The following is a 24,399-nucleotide window of genomic DNA, read 5'->3' as shown; positions in this document are numbered from 1 at the left end:
TTTCAAACTAATATTAAATCTCTACCCTCTAATCACCTTCTGTACAGAAGTTTGCTCCTGATTGCTTTTCCTCCCATTTTCTGACTAGGCCCGAAGGCGGACCACCACTCAGATGGAATTGCTGTATGCAGATAGCAGTGAACTAGCCTCAGACACTAGCGCAGGAGATGCTGCCTTGGCTGGCCCTCTCCCAGCTGCTGCAGAAGGGCAGGAGAGTGGAATGAATGCAGAGACAAGTGCTACTTCTGCTAGGGAAAAAGAACTCCCTCCCCCATCTGGCTTCCCTTCTAAGATAGGCAGCATGTAAGTCTGGCCCAGCTCCACTAACTTCCTTTCTTTTGGCTTTTCTTTTTTAATATGCATGTTGCTGATTTCTTATTTCTATTTTTTTTTTAAATTTATGTGAATAAGATCTCTGGTTTTCAATGTAATTTCTGTTAGGTTATTATCTCACCTAATTTTTTTTTGGACATTCCAAATGACTTGAGATGGGAAATTGTTCTTTGTTGAATTGCATTATCTTGTTTCTCAGTTTTAGGGTCCTTCTTAGAGGATTATAGTTTTTATAAAGACTGAGTTGTGAGCTGCAGATAAAATTGATTTAGCGACTGCTAAATTAGGTTAATGCTGTGCCTATAAAGCCATTATATAAAACAATAACCCGAAAGTACCTTAAATTAGCTCTAAATTATGTGTGTCCTAGTTCTAAGAGCCTGGTCAGGATACTAAACTTTACTGACCTTTCTAAAGAAAAATGAAATATCACATACAACCATAAAACACTCGGGGCTTTCCTAACTTTTTGCCTTAAAGCACATGACATGTCCGACATTCCGACATGAGTGTTTGCACAAAATATTTGCATTGATATTATTACAGATTTGCAAGAAGACATATTCTCTCTCCCATCTATGTTGATCTGAATAAAAAACAATGATATTCAAAACAAATCTTATTTATAGGTTTTTAAAATTGTTTTCTGGAGGAAAAAGAAAGATTTCCCTATATAGGCGTGTGTGTGTGTGTGTGTGTGTGTGTATGTGTGTATGCTTTGTGTGTGTTCAATCAATCACTAGTAAAGATTTAAATGATATTTTTCAAATGAACCTTCACATATACTCTGGCAAGTGATTTGTGAGATGAATACACACCAGCATTGAGATATACTTCCCCAAAAGCAGCATACTCCATATGACTCTGCAAATAAAAAATAACTAACTTCCCCCCTTGAATATATCTATTTCCCATAACTTTGTGCATTGTATGAAGATATTTTTGTTGTCTTACATTCAGTAAGCCCATCTGCAACCTTTAGTTCCAAAATTAATTTTAATGATGACAGAACTTTCTTGCATGTGCTTGAGGCCTATGTAATTAACTATCGGATTTGCTACTACAGATTGCTAACCAGTAGATAGCTTATGGCTTCATTGCTTTTTAATAAGATGATAGTAGCAGAAACGCTTTGGGTGAAGGCAGTAAGATAGAAGTGACAGCAAATTTTAGGAACCCACATGTGTTCAGTGTAGTCTGTCAGATGAGTAGAGACTTTTGGAACTTCAAGACTAAATCTATGACCTGGAATCCAGATTCAGGTAATACCTTCTTTTTGCCTTTCTTTTTTAAATTTGAAAAATGTATCCTTTGTGACAGGTGGTAGACAATACCTTTTGGAATCTCTCTTTTTGCATGATTTATTTTCATGAATACAGATGCTTGTGCAATCCTGCACAAATTTAAGAGCGGGTCTTGTGCTTGATGCAGTAACTTTTATAAACCATTATTCCATGACTTTTATTACATAAACTAGAAGCCCAGTGCACGAAATTTGTGCACAGGTGGAGTCCCTGGGCCTGGCTGGAGATCAGAGACTATCGGGGCTGTCTTGTCCAGTCCCAATTGGGGCTGGGCCGGCTGGGGTCTGCCAGATGAGGGGAGTCATGGGGAGAAGGGCCGCTGGAGGTTTGCCAGCCAGTGGGAGCGGGGGTGGGGATAGTTGGTTGGCCATGAGAGTTTAGCTGTGGGACTGCACTGAACACTAGGGGGCAGCTCTTGCATTGAGTGTCTGCCCCTTGGTGTTCAGTGCATGCCATAGTGACTGGTTGACCGGTTGTTCTGGTCATTTGGTCGTAATGGTGGCTTAGGCTTTTATATATATATATATATATATATATATATATATATATATATTAAATAATTTACTCAAGTGGCCCTTATGATTTAAAGGATGCAGAAGTTCTAAAAATTGATTTTCTCCAATTAGAAAAAAATTTAATTATACCTAATTTTTGTGTTCAAATAGGAGTCATGTAACCCTTTCTGAGGATATTGTTTTATCATTTTTAGTGAATTTGTATTTTTTTATTAATATAACTAGTGAAGAATAGCAGAAATTTATTTTTTAAATTAAAATATATTACACCATATAAAAAAAATCATAGTTTTACATAACTACTATTCAACATTTAAAATTTATAAGGCAAGAATATGTTAATTACAAACATTTCTGAGTTACAAATTAAGTACTGTCATTAATTTAAATAATTGTGCATTTTTTGTGTAACTATGTCTAAATGTAATTCATTAAATCTCATTGTTTCTCATATTCTGATAGTCTAATATTTTTGTTCTTACCAAACTGTAATGACAATTTTTCTTCAATTGAAGCAATTCTAATCAAACTTAAATGCTTATGTTTAAAATAAAAAATTTTATTTGGCAATATAATATGGATTTTTTAAAATATATTTTTTATTAATTTTGTACAGATAGGGAGAGAGATAGCAAGTTAGAAACATCGATGAGAGAGAGTCATCGATCAGCTGCCTCCTGCACACCCCCCACTGGGGATATGCCCGCAACCAAGGTACATGCCCTTGACCGGAATCGAACCTGGGACCCTTCAGTCCCCAAGCCGATGCTCTATCCATTGAGCCAAACCGGTTTCGGCGAATATGGATTTTTTTTATATTAAAAGATAATGGGTTTGCACATATTTGAAATGGTTGCCAATTTAAAAATTAAATGTATGCTTGTTAAGCTTCCATTAACTAAAAATAACTCATAATATTTTCCTATCCTATTTTTAGTTTTTAGTTTTTGTTTCCAAGTAATCTTTTTTGAGTTCTAGTTATTAATCTATTAAAAATTTAGGTTAAATGTCTATCAAATAAAGTTGTATGTACATATTTAAAATTAGATGACTACAGAATCTTTTCCTGTTTTTAGTACCAGATCTTCATCTCTATCAGAGAAAAAACTACCGGAGCCTTCCCCTGTAACCAGGAGAAAGGCCTATGAGAAAGCAGAAAAATCAAAGGCCAAGGAACAAAAACAGTAAGTTACTCTTGCTTTTTATCTATTAGATTGTATAAAATGTCTGCTACACTTAGATGCTAAAGGACAACAGTGAAATTATTTTCCAGATTTTAGACTGGTTCTGTGGTTATGACAGATTTGACTAATCATGGCAATCAGGTCAGCTATTGGCTTGGCTGAATGGTCTTTAAATTTCTTGTTCACACACACCTGTAAAAATATTAAGCACTTGTGTACGCATATATTTTCCAATTATTTGTGCATATTACTGTAAGAGTTAATATACACCTGAGGTGAGACTTATTACATATGGTCCTCTAGAAAAATGTGAAATTAATTTTGGTTGTCATCTGACAAAACTACATTGACTTCATCTCTTTAACAGGGTTGACAAAAAAAGTAGTGTTGGAGGGTGTGTGAGTTATGCCATTTTCTTGCTGTTTTTTATGTTTAAATAGGTATTATCCCCAATTATTATTATTATTATTATTATTATTTTACTAAAATCATTTTGTTTGTTTGTGGAAAAGCAAGCAAGAATGTATTGACCACAGCCAAAATATACACAGGAGAGTGAGACAAGGAAGGGCATATTTGAAGAAGCAACAGGAGAGACGAAGCTGGGCTGCTTGGCTCACTGGGAAATCAGAGAAAAGGGGGCCTTGGAGACAGATCCTGGGTTAGCTCAGGACGAGCTGCCACTGCCCATTGCTCCTCTGGTTGCAAGTCTCATGGGGCCCTTAGAGGTGAGGGGATAAGAGGTGGGGAAAGGAGAAAGGGAAGGGAACAGCAGGCATATGCTCCCTGGAGAGAGAGTGCTTGCCTACATCTTTTAGAAGCTGTTTGTGTGTTTTTTGAAGGTTTATTTACTGAACAACACATAACATAATCTCATGACCCACTGGGTAATTTCAATACCTCAACATGCAGAAAGGTGAATGAATAGGTGAGGGCCACTGTCACCCTTCTACCTCGTGTGTGGCCTAATGTGCTGCATGTGGCAGGTGGGTCTTTGACTCAGCCATGGGTGAGAATATCAGTGCCAGTCTACACTTAAATATTTATTGGTAAAGCTAATTTCTTTACCATAAAAATAAATATTAAAGTAAGTTTTTATACATTTTCTGTACCTGAGTGGACAGCGTTGTACCACCCCCTTCCCTGTGCCAGCATGCACACGCTCTGCCTTGACCACTGGCTTAGCTGACATGAACGTCATGGAAATTATCCTTCTAATCATCCTTGCTTTCTGTGTTTAAAGATGTAATTTGTTGCTACTGAATCAGACCTCTCAAGAATGATTGGGAGATGGGGGAATGGAGCAAATAAGTAATTTTAAATATAAATGAATGAATCAATTGAGTAGGCAAATCCCTCTTAAACTTTTTGGGTCTGATTCTTGTCTGTAAAATGAACATCTTGGTCTCAGTTCTAAAACTGTATAGTTTTAAATTTGGCTTGCTTTATTTGTACTGACTTTAGAGTTCAGCAGATAGAACTCTTTCTTTAGTGCCATCTTGTGGCCAATGCAGCAAAATTCAATGGGGAAAAAATTAAATTGTTCAGAGTGCATTTTATCTTACAATAAAGGAAAAGAGGAAGGAAGAGAGGGAAGAAGGAAGGATTTTTCCATAATGAAAAGCTTTTTTAGAAAAGCGTGTTTCATATAACATTCCTAACAAAGCATAACCAATTAAAGCCACCTATTTAATGTTCTTTTTTCTTGTAGCTCAGATTCTGGAACCTCAGAGGCTAGTCTTTCACCTCCTTCTTCCCCACCAAGCCGGCCCCGTAATGAACTGAATGTGTTTAATCGTCTTACTGTTTCTCAGGGAAACACATCAGTTCAGCAGGATAAGTAAGTCATTATAGAAAAGAGCCCCAACGATTTATTACAATATTCTGAACCTGTCAATACAGTCTGAAGAAAATACGTAGCCATCTCTTTGTGTGGGAGATGGAGTCTGACCTGTGAACTCTTGCCATATTTTGTGTGTTGTTCCAACAGGAAATGAACCATAGAGATTATTTTCCTGCTGAACATTATTCCCTGCTGTAGATTTGCATCGCTATACTTTCAGCACTTGTCTTGCTCTTTCTTTTATAAGTACATTAGCTTTGAAAAATATCTTTGAGACCACCTGAAGTTTAAATTTCGTGGGATTCTTCAGCTTCTGTGAGCATACAAAAGTCTCTAATCCAGACTGCCTGGGTTGAAAATATGCAAATTATTTTATCTTTGGTGGATAGAACAGATTACAAAGATTACTGTTCTATACAAATCCACTAGTTAACTTCAGTAATATAATAGTTTTTGGAATAAAAAAGTACCCTTACGGGTGAAGGGGGAAGATTTGAGGGTATGTTCTGGGGGAAGGGTAGTTGGAGGAATGTAGAAAATACTATTTTCATTAAATATTCATTGAAAAAGTATTCTCACATTGAGCCAGAATCTCTCTTGCAAGAATTCAATACTAACAATGCTGCCATAAAGTGTTTGTTAACTCTGACTTACCTGCTTTGATTTTGAATGATAACATTGTATGTGGATGTACTTGATATCCAATCTCCCACCCCAATTATTTTTTTTATGTTATAATTTCTCTGTATAATTCAACAATTTCAGAAATTTGTAGGACTTTGTTTAAGATGTCCAGCATGTTTAAATGATGCTGAATGGCTCTGTAGACAGAGAAACACAATAACATGTTGAAATAACCTTAATCTACCTAATTAATGGATACAATTCTAGATCACAATTTAATATGGTTTAATCAGCTGATGACATGTCTTTTAAATTGATCTAGATAGGCAACTGTTATCTGTTACTGAAGAAGACTCTAATATTGTTACATCATATCTCTTTTTAAAAATATATATTATATTGATTTTTTACACAGAGGAAGAGAGAGGGATAGAGAGTTAGAAACATCGATGAGAGAGAATCAGCTGCCTCTTGCACACCTCTATTGGGGAAGAGCCTGCAACCAAGATATGCCCTTGACTGGAATCGAACCTGGGACCTTTCAGTCCACAGGCCGACCCTCTGTCTATTGAGCCAAACCGGTTTCAGCACATCAGATCTCTTATTTACCTGAGAAAATAATAGAAGAATTACTAAATTTTCTTTACCATGCATTCAGTCATAAAATTTTCTGCCAGTCTTTTGATGATCTTGACAATCTCGTCATAGTTCCACATTTTGTACTGAAATGTTTTATCAGCTACCAACAATTTGACTGTGTTGTTATTTCTGAAAGTTGTCACTTAGAATAATTGAACTTTACACTTTCAAAAGCTCAGCCACCTTTGGGATCACTTTTTTGGGGGCTCCTTTTTGAGACTAGCGTGTTTCACCATCTACACATTGTTTCTGGTTACATTCCATGCCAGCAGCACTTACCATCCCTTCATACTCCCCAAACTTATTTTACAGGTAAATAGATTTTCATAATAACCAGACTCACTGCTGGACTTGGAGGTTTTGTGATAGGACCCACTGCTGACAGGAGTGGGTCATCTATTATAAAAATCCTACTATTTTTTAATCCAGCTATTAGCGAGGGACTCCCTGGTCAGAGGTCAGAATTCCATATTCTTAAGATAAGTTAAAACAAAAAATTATTAAGTTTAGTGATTTGCTTTCCTTTCAAACATGTAATGTGTTTGTGCAACAGCCATAGTAAAGAGTTCAAATCTAAAGTAATTATCAAGATGAATAAAATTCATGACTAGTTATTAAAATGGAAAACATTTTCTGGTGCTAGTATATTAAATAGAAAGAAACTTGAAGTGATATATTTTACTTGCTACGGCTCCTCTTTGAACCTAAATTTTAGAAATAAGGATAGACAGGCTCTGTGAATTAGTATATTTTCTCCCCAAAGTCTTGGTAGGAAATAAAAGAATCGAATAGCTTGTCTGACTTAGCTAGACATTGAGTTTGCTGTTATCCAGTACAAATAGAGAAGCTGGGCACGATAAAGGAAGTGTTTACCATATTTCAATAATACTGTTGATTTTCATTTCAACCTCTGTGTCTTTATCTGTTGACATCTGCATTCTTTCTCCTCATAATTCTAACTCTTTCGCTGTAGGTCTGATGAAAGTGATTCCTCTCTGTCGGAGGTACACAGGTACTTTCTTTCTATCTTTTCTAAATTCTGGCATTTCATGGTGTTCTAAAATGTCTTCGTAGTAACTAAGCAAATCTCATTTTTGTTGCATGCATAACTTGTAAACCAGCTAGATGCACTAATACTTTTTAACATATTCATTTTAATGATGCACCTTTTAGACAAAAGTAGTGGCAAAGTTTTTTGTATAATAACATAAAAGCTTGTGATATTTGTTTTCTATTTGTAACCTAGATTTTTTTTAAGTAATTAAGTTCTATGAATACTGATTTCAAGAAATTTTGCTCTTCAGTGATTTTTTTTATTTCCAATAAAAAAAAAAATGTGGGAGGTCAGTACGGTTATCTTTTCTTGTTTGTTTAGCATTTTAAATAGAGTTTATGGGAGGTTTTGTGATTAAAAAAAAAAAAAAGATATGCTAGAAAAAGAAGGGTACTATGGTACCAAAAAAGAGAGGAAGAAATAGAATGTAGAAGAGCTTTAAAAAAAGAGCTATTGATTGATGATATTTAAAAAGTAACAATGTTGCATTTTTGATGTTAAGGATTTTTTTTTTTACTCTTAATTTCTCTTTCATCTTTGCTGTCATTTCTTCTTCCCACTTATCATTTGTCTTCTCTCTTTTTGCACTCGTTTCCCTGTGTATGGCCATTTTGCTGATCAGCAGTAGATCCTCCAAAAGGTAGGCAGGGGGAGGGAGATGAAATTAATCTCATTCACAGCATTACAAACTTTATTTTGTTTGCATGGAACAACAATAAACTTTTTTTTCTCTCCTTCAAATAAAGTTTGTTTTACAAGTTTGCAACATTTAACCTTAACTTAAAGAAATTATTTTAAGTTGATTTCTATATTTCAGAATGTGAATAGATTAATTCTAATAGAAAAAAAAAATACCATGGATTGGATGTATGTTTCCAATTTCTATATTTTTTTTCTATTACTTTGTTGTTAAGGTTTTATATATATATATATATGTATATATATATATATATATATATATACCCTAATACTATGAATATCTGAGAGCATTTTTCAGTGTCTAATTAATAAAACGCTATATTTAACATTGAGATTATTTTTCTTCAGAAGTGTGACTAATCAATGATATGAACACACATAACAATGAAAGAGACTCCTGGAGCTGTGCCACACAGAAGTCACTGTATATTTGGTGGCAAATATTTACTACAACTTTTGACATGACAGAGTTGTGTTGGGTGTTATATCATTGGGGAAGCTTTAGTAAATTCTTAGGTTAAAGCTGATAATTTGAAGGAAGGAAATCTTTTGGAGATATAGCCACATAATTGAGGCTACTGATTTTTTCCCCTCAGGATGATTTGTGTCATTAGATGCAAATCAGAAACAGCTCTTAGACTGTTCCCATGATTTTTTTTTCTTTATAGTCCGCTTGTTGGAATATGCACACATCTATTTTCTATAATATTTAAGATGTAACAAGTGGCAGTTGACTGTACATTAGGTCACATTTGTGAACGTGGGAAGCAATGTTTTGATGGCTTCAGTTCATAGCTAACAACCGAACAGCAACAGGAAGTTTCAAATACCAGAGTCAGACATTTGGAGAGGTTTTGCTCCCATTTCAGTTTTAATCTGCATAAAGTCTTACATTACAAACAAGTTAATGAGCATCCATTTAAAGAATCTCATATTGACACATGTGTGCAATTAATAGCATTAGACTGTGTACTTGTGTATCTACTGATAACAATTCCTGGTATCATTTCCAGTGATGAGTTGCTTCTTTTATTTTTTAAAATCATTTTAGCTAGATCCTAAAAATAAAATTTAAAAATAAAATTCTGAGCCTAAATTTACCTCCTTTGAATTTCTATTCATTGATTTTTTTCATCAGCACACCTGAGTTAAATCAGAATTAGCCAATAGCTCTTCTTCAGTGTTTGTGACAGTTCTTTAAATATCCAGCTCTTTCCCTGTGCTACTGTGTCCTCTCCAGTGAATGTTCTTTTATCATCTGAATAGGCCTAGTTTCATCATCTGTTCCTTATGTGATAGAGTCTATAGGCCCTTCATGCTGCTCCCACTGTTTTTGGAAAGTGCCCAGTTTTTCATTGTGCTGAAAATGTGGCATGTAGAACTCAACTCTATTTTAGATGTGGCCTTGGTAGAATATAGAAGTTATATTACTTTCTCCTGAAAATGTTGGGAGAGGAACCACTAATTGTCAATCCGTTAATCATGTATCAATAACTAAATCACTTACACCACTTTCCTACTTTGAACATTCTATTATATATTTGAGTTAAGTTTTATGTTTCAACTAGAGTCCTGGTGCGTGAAAGTTGTGCACGCAGGGGGTCCCTCAGCCTTGCCTGGGCCCTCTTGTAGTCTGGGAGCCCTCAGGGGATGTTCGACTGAGGGCTTAGGCCCGTTCCCCATGGGGAGAGAGCCTGAGCCTGCAGTAGGACATCCTTAGCACTGCCACGGAGTTGGGAGAGGTTCCCACCACTGTCACTGCACTCCCCAGCCATAAGCCTAGCTTCTGGCTGATCGGCATCCTCCTGTGGGAGGGCACTGACCACCAGGAGGCAGCTCCTGGGTTGAGAATCTGCCTCCTGGTGGTCAGTGTGTGTCATAGTGACCGGTCATTTTGCAGTTTGGTCAATTTGCATATTAGCCTTTTATTATATAGGATATCATTCAGTGATTACTTTCATGCTAAATACATTCTTAACAATAAGTGAAAGTTGTTTCAGTCACTTTTTCTAGGCAATACAACACAGTAGCCATTTTTAAAAATACTTCAGTGTAGTAAACATACCATTTCTGTCTTTAGAGCTAGAAAAAGCATGACTAGATTTTGAAGACCTTCATTTAGACTGACAGGATTATTGAACCATTAGGTGTGACTCCAAGCACTGCTGAAACTACCTTACTACAACAGTTTTGTTTTAACCCATTTCTACAAGGATTTCCTTTGAAAAGCTGATTATACGAGCCTTATTGGAGTCAACATATCTTGACTTTCCCCTATGTTGCTGCCGAGTAACCCTATAAATAATTTCCTTCATGAGATCAATCAGCTTGTTTATTATTGATGAGCTTTTATAATAATTTTATTCATCTCTAATTTCTGAAATTCACTTTTCCCCTCCTTTCTGGAATTGGGTCTGCATGATTTCCCCTTTATTGATCTTCTTAGAGTACCAGTGGAAGTACTGTGTTGATTTTGATTTTTGTCCCCACAGGCGTATACATTGAAAAACTATGGTATAGTGATTTAAAAACCGAATTCACCAGATGTCTCCATTTATTAGTTCTACTTAGTCTGGGCTTGCATTTCTTCTTTGTCATTTCTGCTGCTTGTATTAGGTCTAGTAATAATCAATGTCGTTTTCTAATACTTTTTTAAATCGAATTTATTTAAACAATACAACAAAATTTAATCAACAATATAGTTGCCATTGTTTTCTACTACTTGTGCCCAACGCTCAGGAAGCATTTTAATCCCTCTGTTGTAAAATTCTTGTGATTTTGATGCAAAAAATTCGGTCAATGCATTTTTGAGGCATTCTTCATTATTAAATTTTTTTCCAAGAAGAAAGTTTTGCAAAGAATGAAACAAATGGTAATCGGAAGGGGCAATATCAGGAGAATATGCAGGTTGAGGGAGAACTTCCCGTTCCAACTGGCGCAGTTTTTCAGCAGTGATTCTTGCAGTATGCGGTCGTGCGTTATCGTGGTGAAGAATTACGCCCTTCCGATTAATCAGCGCGGGTTCTTTTTCTCTTAAAGCTTGGGCTAACCTTTCCAATTGGGCACTATACACTGCACTTGTAATGGTTTGGTTAGAATTCACATGTGTCAAACACAAGGCCCGCGGGCCAAATCCATCCCGCCAGGCCTTGCAATGTGGCCCGCACCGCGCTGTCATCACTGCACTCTGCTGCGTTTCCATCACAATGACAGTTTATGACTGTCCAGTAAACCATTCGGCCCGCGATTTAGGCTGGATTTTAGATTTTGGCCCCTTCTCTGATTGAGTTCGACACCCCTAGGTTAGATGGTAAAAGTTCATAATGAAGAATTCCTTTAAAATTCCACCAAACACACAACATCACTTTTTTCGCATGCAAGTCAGGTTTTGGCGTGGGCTGCGGAGCCTCATTTTTGTCCAACCATTGAGGCCGCCTTTTCAAATTAACATACAGCACCCATTCTTCATCTCCGGTAACAATTTGCTCTAAAAACGGCAAACGGTTTTGACGAGAGAGGAGCGAACTGCAAATTGTGACTCTTTGATTACGGTTGTTGTCGGTCGACTCATGAGGAACCCATTTTCCAAACTTTTGGACTTTGCCAAGTGCACGCAATTGATTGGAAATTGTTTTTTGTGAACAATTTAAAGTTGTCGCAAGCTCTTGTTGGGTAATTTGAGGATTTTGCACCAAAAGAGCTTGAAGAGCTTCTTGATCAAAATTGGACACACGGCCTCGACCACTCTTGTCATCGAACGAAATATTTCCCTCGCGAAATTTCTCAAACCAACGCTGGCATTTTCTGGCGCTAACTGCATCTTGACCAAGAGCACTACAGATGTTTTTTGCAGCCTCACTTGCTTTTCTTCCTAATTGGAACTCGTAAAGCATGCAGTGCCGAATATGCTCTTCAGCCACCATCTTCTTAGCCCTAGTTTTGCAACAAAAACCAAACCAAACACAAACTTTTTCAAGCAAAACTTAATTGCACTTCACACGTTCTGTAGATACCTCGTGTTTGAAGGTTATGTCAATACAAGTCAATGCCAAGCAAGATTTTAAACGAATGTTTAAAAACGACATTAATTATTACTAGACCCGATATCTCTTGAAGATTGTTTTTGTTTCATCAAGAAGTAGAAACAGTATTGTTTTACCCCTGTATTTGTCCTAATATTATGCCATGTGTCTTATATAATGGACATACTTCAATATAATTTTTCTTCCTGCTATAAACAAAGAAACTTCTGACTGATATATTTATCATGACTTAATTCATTCTCTCTTTAGTCTTCCTGACACAATTATTTCAATTCAGATCCTGCATTAAACTCCTTTAGAATAGGAATGATGTTTTGATAATCTGTACATTTCCATATTGCATAGACCAGCAGCATAAAGCAGAAACTCCAATCTTGTCTTTTTGCAAATTTGTTTGAAATTTGCTTTCTCAGTATTTTAGATGGTATGTGTTATACTTTCTCAAGAATGTCCTTTTTGATACAGAGTCACATCTTCCAAGTGCTACCCTATATACTTTCTTATTTGTCAGAATTCACAACACCCAAACAGCTCCCAATATTGCTTCATTAAATTCTGAAGAGATGAAATTGTTAATAAGAAAATCCAAATATGCCGTAGGCTTTGCTCTTTATAGAGCGCAGCTGTTAGCTGGTGCCTAATGAGTTGATGTATTCCATTGCTGCTACTTCACACATTGTCTCTGTCCTCTGGCTTAAAAAAGAGATGAAGGAGCAGCCTGAATTTTGTTACTAATTATTTAGAAAGACTTCTTAAAGTCAGGGAAAAACTGAAATTAGTCTCATGGTATAGCTACTGATGTCAGTTTTATTTCTTTGTTTTTTTCCCCTCCACTTCCCAACTCAGGGGCATAATCAACCCATGTCCTGCCTCAAAAGGAATCAAAGCTTCTGCCCTGCAGTGTGTTCACATAGCTGAGGGGCACACAAAAGCTGTGCTCTGTGTGGATTCCACCGATGACCTCCTCTTCACTGGATCAAAAGGTGCTAGGAGTGGTTTCATGGGGGTATTTAAGATTTTTTTGAAATGACTGCATTTTTAACAAGCTTTGACCAAAACTAAGTGAAACTGCTTAAGACCCCTAAGGATATGAAAGATCATCTCATTTAGCCACTGAATTGCATAAACTATAAAATCATCTCATACTTGGGAAGAAAGTAAAATCTCTGCTGATGTTTTGTAAATAGAATATTGAGAGATTACATCTCTGTTTGGTAACTGAGTACCCAATGCATGCAGGGCCTGAGCTTAATAGTGCAGTTCATATAACGATGTACCAGGGGCTATTGCAGTGCAAAGTGTGGAAAAGAAAAGGTGGGAGGCAACCACCATTTCTTGAACACTTATTGTATTTCAGAGACTATGCTAGACACTACAAAAATTTTATCTCATTTTAATTCTCACTACAACCCCAATTTTGCAAATAAAGAAATTGAGGATTCAAGATATTAAATAATTTTCCCAGGAAAACTTAGCCAGGAAGTGGAAGAGCCAGGATTGAAAATCTGGGTCCACTCGTTTCCAGACCTTCAATCTTAACCTCTTTGGTACAATTTCAGGTACTTAGAACTCAACTGTATACACTTGGAAGAGTTATACACCAAGAGTTTTAGGGTTTCGGAAAATGGAGAGATTTGGCAATCTGTGAGAAACAGGAAGGCTTTGACAAATGGGGGATTTAAAGTGAACCTTATAGGATGGTTTGCATATTGACAGGTGAGGATTGGCAACCAAGATTAGAGAACAACATGAGCAGAGACATGGAGGTAAAAGTGGGGTATGTTTGGAAATGAAATCCAGTTGGGTTGAATAGTAGTAGGCAATGAGGCTAGGAAGGTAAGAAAAAAGCCTGTATAGGAACTTGGGGAACTAGTAAAAGTTAATTAGTATTTAAGGATATTATAAGATTCAGTTTAATCAGCAAACATTTATTGTTCATTATCTATGACTGACATAAGAATCTTGCTAGAACTTGTGAACTGTAAATTATGGCAAACAGTTCCCATTTTAGAAATAATCTGCTCTGTGAAAATATGCTTTCCTAATGATTCTAATTAAATTGATCTCTCCAGGATAATTAGATTGTCGTCATACCAAAAAATACAAAAACAACATAGAATAGTTTTAGGCTTATGTTTGTGCGTCAGAAATAAAATTCATCACACAGTGACCCCTGGAAAAAAAAGCTGCTTATGCATGTGGTGTGTTGTGAGAAGGTAGGGACGTGATCAAAGCAGAAGGTTTTGAAGAGTTTGATTTATTTGATATGACTTTCAAAATTTTATGTAATTATTTTTCAATACCCACGTAATGCATGCACAGACATCCCTGGCTCTCATCTAATCCTTTACTCCTACTTTGCCCTTGAACCTGCTGCAGAAGGTCAGGGGTGGATTAAGGATGCCTGTGGCAGATTAATGGGATAATTACTGATTTCTTATCTCATTTATTTTTCATAGGAGAGAAATTGTTTAAATAATTTTTGTAAGGAGAACCTAACTTAGTTCATGCTGACAGTATTTACCCTTGTTTATTTGTTTGTTTTAGATCGTACTTGTAAAGTATGGAATCTGGTGACCGGGCAGGAGATAATGTCACTGGGAGGTCATCCCAATAATGTTGTGTCTGTAAAATACTGTAATTATACAAGCCTGGTCTTCACTGTGTCAACATCTTATATTAAGGTGTGGGATATTAGAGATTCAGCAAAATGTGTTCGAACACTGACGTAAGTAACTTAAAGATAAGTAGCATAAAAGGCAAATAGTTCTTGTTTATAAAATATAAGAAAAGATAGCACTATAAATGCATTTTTATTTACTTACTTGTGCACTGGGGCGGGGGGATCCCTCAGCCCAGCCTGTGCCCTCTTGCAGTACAGGAGCCCTCAGGGGATGTCCAACTCTCTGTGCTGCTGAGGAGTCAGGTGGTGCTTCTGGCTGAGTGGTGCTCCCGCTGAGGGAGTGCACTGATCACCAGGGGGCAGCTCCTGTGTTGAGCATCTGCCCCCTGTTGGTCAGTGCAATGACTCGTCATTCTGTTCTTTGGTTGATTTGCATATTAGCCTTTTATTATAGAGGATATCTGCCTATTTTCAAAGGATGGTAAAATGTTTATAATAAGAACACAGATAAAGTAAAGGGAAAAATACTATTGAGAAAATAAAATATGGTTACTTAGTATTAAACAGGAAAGGGTAAATAATTTGATCTGTGACTAAATATATATTTTATATTTCCATGCTCCCTAATACCAAGGTATCACATTTCATAGTATTTACTATGTGTTGTAGTTAAATGGCTTACATTGCTGCTTCAACTGAATAATGCTCCTTGGAAAATGGCATATATAACCATTGGAGATAGTTAAGAAGTGATTGTAATCTTTAATTGGCAAGTATTGATTAATTGATAGGTATATTGGGTTGGGGAGGGACTTATAGTATTAACTTTGATGTTAGCACACATTTCATAACTGCAGGTCATAGTGGACTATTGGAGGATGAGTTTGTTTTCTATGTCTATCGTATATGTCTATAAAATGTGGAGCAAATAATGATTCTTTTTGCCATAAGATTGATGAACTGTTTTATAATTGAAATTGAGGGTGAACTTTGATGGCTTAAATAAAAGAAGGGAGCATAGGAAAGATTAATTTTTACTAAAATTAGGGATTTAGAATAGGGGTTAATAATTTGTAGGGTATGGATTATTAATCTTTAATTGCTAATTTGTATTTGGAGAACTACTAATTTTTGTACTGAATACAAGTCTCTTGAGGGGAATTTTATTTAAAAAAGATGTTAGAAAGTTACCAATCCAATTGATTCCCTAAAGTCAAATTTGAAAAAGTTAATTATAACTTGATTTTTAGAAGTTAGCTATGAGCATGTTTAAAAAATTAAAAATATGCTTACCCTTGAGAATTTACCAGAGGAAATAGAAATAAGTTATGTTTAAGTTTTTAACACATAGTAAATATTTCAAGTATGAATGGGCTAAAGTAAATAAAAATGGAAAATAATTTTAAAAGTCCTCAGAGGCTTTAATTCAAAAGGGCAAATTTTATAAATTAAAACAATATTGGTTGGCCTGGCTCTCAGGGGGCTTCTGAAAACTGCAGAAAAAATGAATCACCTATTTGACACTCTCATTTGCTGAGGGGTTTTTGTTTTTTGTTTGACTTTTAATTTTTGTCACCTAATCTTTTTTGAATATTTTAATAATTCTTGATTCAGGGCTTATAATTCTTAACTTATAACAGAATTGCAATTTAAGAGTCTTAAGCATGTCATCTTGTTTTATTCATTCAAAATATGTAAGGTGCCAGCTATGCGTGTGTGCGGTGCTGGGTTCTGTGCATACAGTGATCAAAAAGGGCATTGATGCTGCTGTTGCATATAGCAGGTTTCTAAGAATTCATGGAACTTTGAGCTGAACTCACGAACAGAAATGGTGACTTTTATTTTTTGTTTTGTTCTGTCTCTGTTAAGATCTTCAGGTCAAGTTACTCTTGGAGATGTTTGCTCTGCCAGTACCAGCCGGACGGTAGCTATTCCTTCTGGAGAGAACCAGATCAATCAAATTGCACTGAACCCAACTGGCACTTTCCTGTATGCAGCTTCTGGCAATGCTGTCAGAATGTGGGATCTTAAAAGGTAGAATGTAGAAGACAATGTACTTCTTACACATGGAAAATACAGCATTCAGACATTACTAGTGCATCTGAAATCTAAATTTTGTAACCCCAGAAGTTAATAGGAAAATCATAGGATTTTTCTATTCAGTCCAACACCTCCAAAGGTCTCTTCTGTTCTCTTTAGCAAACTCACATTTTTTTTTTCTTTCTTTTAAGTAGCATTGATTGGGGCGGGGGGGGGGGGGAGTATGGAGAAAAATAGGATTAAAACCTTAGCCTTTCTTAATATTTGTTACAAATTGAGTTGTTTTCTAGGAAGAGACCAGCATTCTCATCCTAGTTTTACCAGTACCTTTGCAATATTATTTAAACATCTTATATCTCTAAATTTTTTAGTGTATAGATGTCAATGAACAAATGTGGGCATAAAACCTTAAAGGGTTTCTGTGACTATCAAGAAGATAAAGTGGTTAAAAAGTAAAGAGATTGATACATTGAAATGTGAGGCAATACATCTTTGATTTTCATTTGCCACGAAATAGGAGCTTTTATCCTTTAGTTGAGTACTTATTTTAGTTTCTTTTCCAGTTCTTAAAATGTTGGCAGCAAGAGAACATTCACTTGTTTGTTAAATACTTACTAAACATCAGCTAAAGCAAGCACTGCCCAGCACTGTGTCAGATCCTGGGAATACAGATGACTCCGGACAAATGTGGCTCTGCCTTTGGAGACCTTATGTTATAAGGGAGGATAAAGGCCTTTAAACAGGCTTGTACAGGGCCCTGAGGAAAGTTTGCAATTTGGGCACCTCCCCTCTAGCAGGGCTTCGTCACTGGTAAATCAAAGGAATAGTTATTTGAGAAACTTTCCGAAGAACTAGTTATAACATTTAAACAGATGGCTGAGACAGTATAACAAGCATAATTTATAGATAGATGATGGAGAAAGAAAGAGGGGCACCACCATCCTCAGTGCTGTTGTAGAAATAAAATGTTTAAGAAACTTAGAAAAGTGAGGAGTTAGTTTATTCTTAAAGAGAGTACATTTGACTCATATCAGGAACACCAAACAGGAAGATACACAAATCATGACATAAGGCAGAAAAGACATCAGGTTTTGAAAAACCTTCATACTTTTTATTTTGCGGAAGAGTTAGACCTGGTTGATTTCAGCAGCATGATTAAATACTGATTCATATTAATAAAGTAACTAACAGAACAGTTTTCAAGAAACTGATATTCGAAAGCCAAATTCATGTCTGCATTCCGGCAATGGGATTTAAGATAGGACTATGAAACGAAGGCTTACGGTCACTCCTATTGATTGACACCACACATTTTCCTACCAGCCCAATATATGTTCTCGTCATTTTCATATATTTATAATAACTGATAAAATGTACCACCTATTTTCTGATGTATGTATTTATATAAATATGTGTGCATAGATAAATGCATGTATGTATGTGTATACTTGACTGCCTATCTTTATTTTTGTATAGGTGAGGGTATTTGTGTGTGTGTTTAATAAAACAATCTTATTTTCTCTATATTCTTATTTATTAGACAAATTATTTTAATGATATAGTTGTTTTAATCAAATTGAATCTATTAACATCAGTAATATGTCTATCACATGTTTAGATATTTAATGTTTTTCTAGACTTGGGTTGGGAGTTAAAATTAGTCATAAGCAATTTTTTTGACTTTTGCTTCCTCTTTGTTTACTACCTAAATGACATTCCTCAGCTTTGGAATACCATCATTAGGATTCTTCCCACTTCTTTTGGCTATTTTTAAAAAACGAATTTTGAATAGAGTTGAATAGAGATGGAGCTAAAATAAAAATATTAGTAAACTATTTTATCAAAGAATATAGATTATTTATGTTGAAGGTTGGCATCAGCATGCTAAGGAATATTTTCAAAGAAAATTATTTTTCTTTCTTTTTAAAGGTTCCAATCTACAGGAAAGTTAACAGGACACTTAGGCCCTGTGATGTGCCTTACTGTAGATCAGATTTCCAATGGACAAGATCTAATCATCACTGGCTCCAAGGATCATTACATCAAAGTGTGTATAATAGGATTGCTGAATTATAGTTTGAAGTATTAAAACTCACCCTTTCTCTTAATTAATTTTTGTTTTTCCTATTTCTAGACTTTTCTTTTTCTTTCTGATGTTTTCCTCACTCAGAATTCCTGATTTTATGATCTTACTTAATGATATCTTCCCATTTTTGATAGAAGATAGGTTGAGAAGGATTTTAAAGATTTTTAACTCAGTCACCCAACTAATACTCGAGTCTCCTTGTCACCATCTTTTATACTGAGCATACTATGGTCTTCAGATTTTTTAAAAAAGCTCAGGAAAGATGTATAGTTTGATTCTGGAAATGTTAAATTGGAGGTAATAACAGAGGCCATCCTTATGTAGGCCAGCAGACTATTAGAAAGGCAAGCCCAGAGTTGATGATGAGTTATAACTGGAGATGTAGGCTTGGAAGCCATTCTAATAGAAGCAGATGTTCAAGGAGTTCGAGTAGATGACATGACAAAGGAGAGGAGTTGATAAGATTTGGCCTTGGGAAATCTCTGTAAGAGCCTTGAATAGGAATAAAAAGAGGGTATGGTAAGGGAGAGTGTAGCTCTGAGTAAGACTTGAAAATCGAATGAAGAAGGGGAGAGGATTTTGTATTCAGTAGACTTGAGCATGTCTATATGCTTAGGGAATGGGCTTAGTGGAGAAGAGAAGTGTGAGAAGAGTGAAGTGGCAATTAATGGAGGTGGTAGGAGGAGTTAGAACCAGATCAAAGATGTGAACTGTGGGAAGAAGTAAGTACACTCTAGCATCTGAAAAGAAAGGAAGGGTAAGAGAATGTTTGCAGATAAAAGGAAACTTTGGTATGGAGGAAAGGGTCCAAAAATATGTTTTTGGTCATGCTGGCCTTTTTAGGAAATCACAAGATCAACAGTTTATAGAGGTGAGGGCAACTGCGGGGAATGAAAGGTTTTGAAATAAAGGTAAGGTTTTAAAATAAATGGTAAAGGGGATTTGAAATGGCCACCAGGACTGCAGTGCTTTCTAGTAATGTTTAAATAACAATTATGTTATTTGATTTTCAACTGGATTATACATGAAAAAATTTGATTGCCTTTCTTAACAGGCATGTAAGCATGAGACACGTAAGCAAAATAGTGTGAAAGTGGGACTTAGGTTCATCCTGAGTGGAACAGACCAGGTAATTTAGTTAACTCAGTGAGATATTCTAACGAAACAAATTTCTGATGACTATACATGTGTATGCATTTCTGTGAATGTACATATACCTGCTTATTTTAAGTTAAATATGATGACTGCTTTTTTTTTTTGCTATTTTTTAGATGTTTGATGTAACTGAAGGGGCTCTTGGAACTGTGAGTCCCACCCACAATTTTGAGCCCCCTCATTACGATGGCATTGAGGCACTAACCATACAAGGGGATAACCTATTTAGTGGGTCCAGAGATAATGGAATCAAGAAATGGGACTTAGCACAAAAAGACCTTCTGCAGGTAATGTAAAACCTTTTCACAAAATGGAGTCGGTCTTTCAGAGCCACTCAGCAGTCTACATAAGAATTTGAAGAGCCTCTGTGTAGATTTTCATTGTTTAGGAATGATATTAATAAGGGCTTCCTCTTAAGGAGTATTTCCTTTTCACCCTCCTGAGTTACTAATTATGAGAAGGGCAACATTCGACATTTATTAAATATTTCACCAACAAAAGAAGACTAGACACTAAAAGATCAGGGATTGTCTCATGTATGTGCTCATTGAATAAAATCAGTCTTGGTGTAGAGCTGTGATAGTTTCTCATTTTGTTTTGTTTTGTTTTATGTACACATATTCCACAAAGTAACGAGTTTAGCTAAAGTCAACATAGTGTAAATGATTCCTCAACTTACAGGAACATCTTCATGCGTCTAAAACTGTTGGTTCTCTCGTTTTCTTTAGAACACTAATTGGATTGAAATGTTGTGTGTCATTACAATCAAATATTGTTCTATTTCCCTAATTCCCAGGGAAATTAGCTAACAGATAAGATTGTTCTCAGTTTCAGGCTTTCTCCTGTACATGTACAGGTGTGTATGTGTTGCAGTTGCTACTACTTTCCTGCCTGCGACTAGACAAAACTAAATAAGTAGCATGGAATATTAATAGAAAAAACAGAAACAGATGCATATATTGCACTCAAAAGCTTTTATAAACACACACATTTATGGTGTGACATTTATATTGTGTATATAAAATAGTTATGCATAAAATATAGTCATACAGTCTGATCTTGCAATTATTGTTTGCTTATTATAATATACCTGAGGCTCGGTGCACAAAATTTGTGCACTGGGGCAGAGAGGGGGTCCCTTAGCCCAGATTGCGAGAGGGTGCAGGCCAGGCCAAAACACCCCACTGGTGCATGATTGGGGCTGGGGAGAGGAGGGATGTGGGTGGTTGGCCAGCCAGGAGGGACAACGGGAGGGCTCCAGGGCGTGTCTGGCTTATCTCAGTTCCAATCAGCTGGACCCCAGCAGCAAGCTAACCTATTGGTCAGAGTGTCTACCCTCTGGTGATCAGTACACATCATAGCAACTGGTTGGCTGGTTGACTGCCCCCTGATGGTCTATGCACATCATAGTGAGCAGTTGAGCAGCCTTAGCATTTCATTACATATTATGCTTTGATTGGTTGAAGATGGGACACATAACATATTAGGCTTTTATTATATAGGAAGGATAAATTAGCTCCGGTCTTCTACAAAAGTTTAAGTCACTGATTTTTATGAGGCAATCCTTAGAGTCTACATGCCAGGTTGTAGTTTTTAAATTTGTTTTATTAAATACATTTGGAAAAGGTGAGATATTTATTGCCTATGAAGACGATGTAATGTTTGACAACTTTTGTATACTTTCTAAGTCCTTTAGATTTTATAGATTTTTAACATTATAAGCCTTTAATACTGATATTACTGATGATAATTAGTGAGGCAAATTATAGATTTTTTTAAGTCCCAAAGAGTGATTGCATAGAAAATGATTTTACATTTTGCAGCCATTCAGCATTCCAAAAATTGAGTTTTATCAATAAAAAATATTTGTAATATTTTTGGGTGTGAAAATGTATGCCCCCCTAAGCTTCTGATTTCTCTTATTTCTCTCAGCAAGTTCCAAACGCACACAAGGATTGGGTCTGTGCCCTGGGAGTGGTGCCAGGCCACCCGGTCTTGCTCAGTGGCTGCAGAGGGGGCATTCTGAAACTCTGGAATGTGGATACTTTTGTGCCAGTTGGAGAGATGAAGGGCCATGATAGCCCTATCAATGCCATATGTGTGAATTCCACCCACATTTTTACTGCAGCTGAGTAAGTTTTTCCTATGGGATTTTTTTCTATGTTAGCTACTTGTGTTCAGATTTAATAAATACTGGAAATGTAGAACATGAAAACATTGGACTCAATTTGCTCATCGATAAAAATGGAATAATAGCATTATCTACTTATGCTAGTTACAGAGAATTAAGTGCAATAATGTACTTAAAGGGCACACGTAACAATGCCTGGCACATACTCTTGATAATATGAGTTATGTTTTTGCCGTTTTCTACTGAGCTTTTTTATTTAATTTAAATTCTTTATTGTTTAAAGTACTACACGTCTTCTTTTTTCCCCCATTGACCTCTCACCAGCAACTTCCACCTCCCAGCATGTGTCCTCACCCCCCTACTATCTGTGTCCATTGAATATGAGCTATTTTTAATATTATTATTATGATGCCCTGTTAGATATACTTATGGCACAAGCTATATTTTTACTTACATCTATTAAAGACTATTTAGAAAATGTTTCCATGATAAGTAATTGTAATAGCTGTTTCTTTATCTTTCTGCCTATTTTCTCATTTTTAATTTATTATTTTGTAGCGATCGAACTGTGAGAATTTGGAAGGCTCGCAATTTGCAAGATGGTCAGATCTCTGACACAGGAGATCTGGGTGAAGACATTGTCAGTAATTAAACATGAATGAAGATAGACATAAACTGAATACTGTGATAATACTCTGTATATTCTTCGTGGAAAATATTACACTACATTTATTAGGCAAAAACTTATGAATGGAATTAACAGGAAGCTATATATCTGAATCCAACTTCTGAATATAAATGTATTCTAGTAAAATTGTGTACAATCCTGTGTGCTTAATAGTAACATCTCTGAATACATGTGTGTCCCAATAACTGATAATACTGCTTGATTCACACTTTTATCATGGCTGGATTTTTGTGACTAGCTATTAAAAAAACACACGCTTTCAAATTATTTGAACTACAAAATGTCTGCTTTTGTGACAGTCAGAAAATACACTTGGAATATTATGCAACCCACTGATGGTTTACTCATTTATAGTCTGTTCAGATGACTACCATATTTAAATATATTGGAAATGTAGTCAAATTGTGGTCTGTTTGTCTGGTATTGATATCAGTCTATGGAGGGTTTCCAAATTTCAAAGTTCCCAAAAAATAACATGAATAATGTTGATGATTTTTCATAAGGTGGAATTGACCTTTATCTACTAACAAAGAATGTTGAGCAGTTTGTGTAAAATGTTGACGTTTACTTGTATTGACCAAAGTTTTGCAGCTGTGCTATATATATATATATCCTGTGCTCAGGACTAAAATGCCGTTAATTGTTGTATTAGTGGTGTGCATATATTCTGTGATGGGAAACATTTTTGATGTCCTAGCAGAAATATATTTTGATCTATTTTCCTATGGAGTTGTTTCTATGATTACCTTTTAATTTCATTTTTATTTAATAGTAGTATTTCCTCCCCTTTTGTCTAATTTTTTTATATGCTGCTAAATATATTTTAAATACACTATGTTTGCAAACTTGGTAGCTATGATGAAAACTGTATCATCTGTGGTGGGAAAAGCTATGTAAATAGGTAGGATGTAAAAAGAAAATGTCTTACATTGTTACTGTATGAATTTTTAAATGCTATAGATTGGATTTTGCAAGAGGATGTATAATTTATGTCTGTTTAGAATATTAATTTGTAAATTCTGCAAGTTTAATTTTTATGTAGATGTTATAACATTTGAACATATTGTCTTGTGAATCCTGCCCCCCTCACCCCTTCTCCCTCCAAAAATATTTGCTTGTAAATGAAAGCTTAGCTAGGGCTTAAATAAACATATTGCTAGGAATTATTTTTATTCTATTGTTTTTTCTAATTATACTGGAGGCCTGGTGCATGAAATTTGTGCACTTGTGGGGGAGGGGAAGTCCCTCAGCCTAGCCTGTGCCCTCTCGCAGTCCAGGAACCTAAGCTGGCAGTCGAACATGCTTAGCGCTACCACAGAGGTGGGAGAGGCTCCCACCACTGCCCCTTTGCACGCTCTCTGTGAGCTCGGCTTCTGGGTAAGCAGTGCTCCCCCTGTGGGAGTGCACTGACCACCAGGGAGCAGCTTTTGCATTGAGC

At 35.9% G+C, this 24,399-nt stretch overlaps 1 protein-coding gene across 24 annotated transcripts in view; it reads left to right on the top strand.

Annotated features, from left to right (window-relative positions):
* Positions 1-24,120, top strand: part of KIF21A (kinesin family member 21A) — a 135,480-nt gene extending 111,360 nt beyond the window's left edge. For 5 of the 24 annotated variants that reach the window (XM_036459306.2, XM_036459298.2, XM_036459294.2 and 2 more), the window contains 13 exons: positions 89-303; positions 1,590-1,595; positions 3,229-3,336; positions 5,048-5,176; positions 7,416-7,454; positions 8,119-8,136; positions 13,085-13,221; positions 14,786-14,966; positions 16,731-16,895; positions 18,831-18,948; positions 20,259-20,429; positions 22,075-22,274; positions 22,832-24,120. In XM_036459306.2, the coding sequence (XP_036315199.1) occupies positions 89-303; positions 1,590-1,595; positions 3,229-3,336; positions 5,048-5,176; positions 7,416-7,454; positions 8,119-8,136; positions 13,085-13,221; positions 14,786-14,966; positions 16,731-16,895; positions 18,831-18,948; positions 20,259-20,429; positions 22,075-22,274; positions 22,832-22,925 (1,581 nt within the window). In that variant the 3' untranslated portion in view covers positions 22,926-24,120. The remainder of the gene's footprint in view (positions 1-88; positions 304-1,589; positions 1,596-3,228; positions 3,337-5,047; positions 5,177-7,415; positions 7,455-8,118; positions 8,137-13,084; positions 13,222-14,785; positions 14,967-16,730; positions 16,896-18,830; positions 18,949-20,258; positions 20,430-22,074; positions 22,275-22,831) is intronic. The other 19 variants (XM_036459300.2, XM_036459295.2, XM_036459288.2 and 16 more) reach the window with 13 other exon arrangements.
* The last annotated feature ends 279 nt before the right edge of the window (positions 24,121-24,399 follow it).

This window comes from Pipistrellus kuhlii, unplaced genomic scaffold (genome assembly GCF_014108245.1).
Source record: "Pipistrellus kuhlii isolate mPipKuh1 unplaced genomic scaffold, mPipKuh1.p scaffold_m20_p_3, whole genome shotgun sequence".
NCBI lineage: Eukaryota > Metazoa > Chordata > Mammalia > Chiroptera > Vespertilionidae > Pipistrellus > Pipistrellus kuhlii.
The sequence above is the reverse complement of the archived record's forward strand: the minus strand, read 5'-3'. Positions and strand labels throughout refer to the sequence as shown.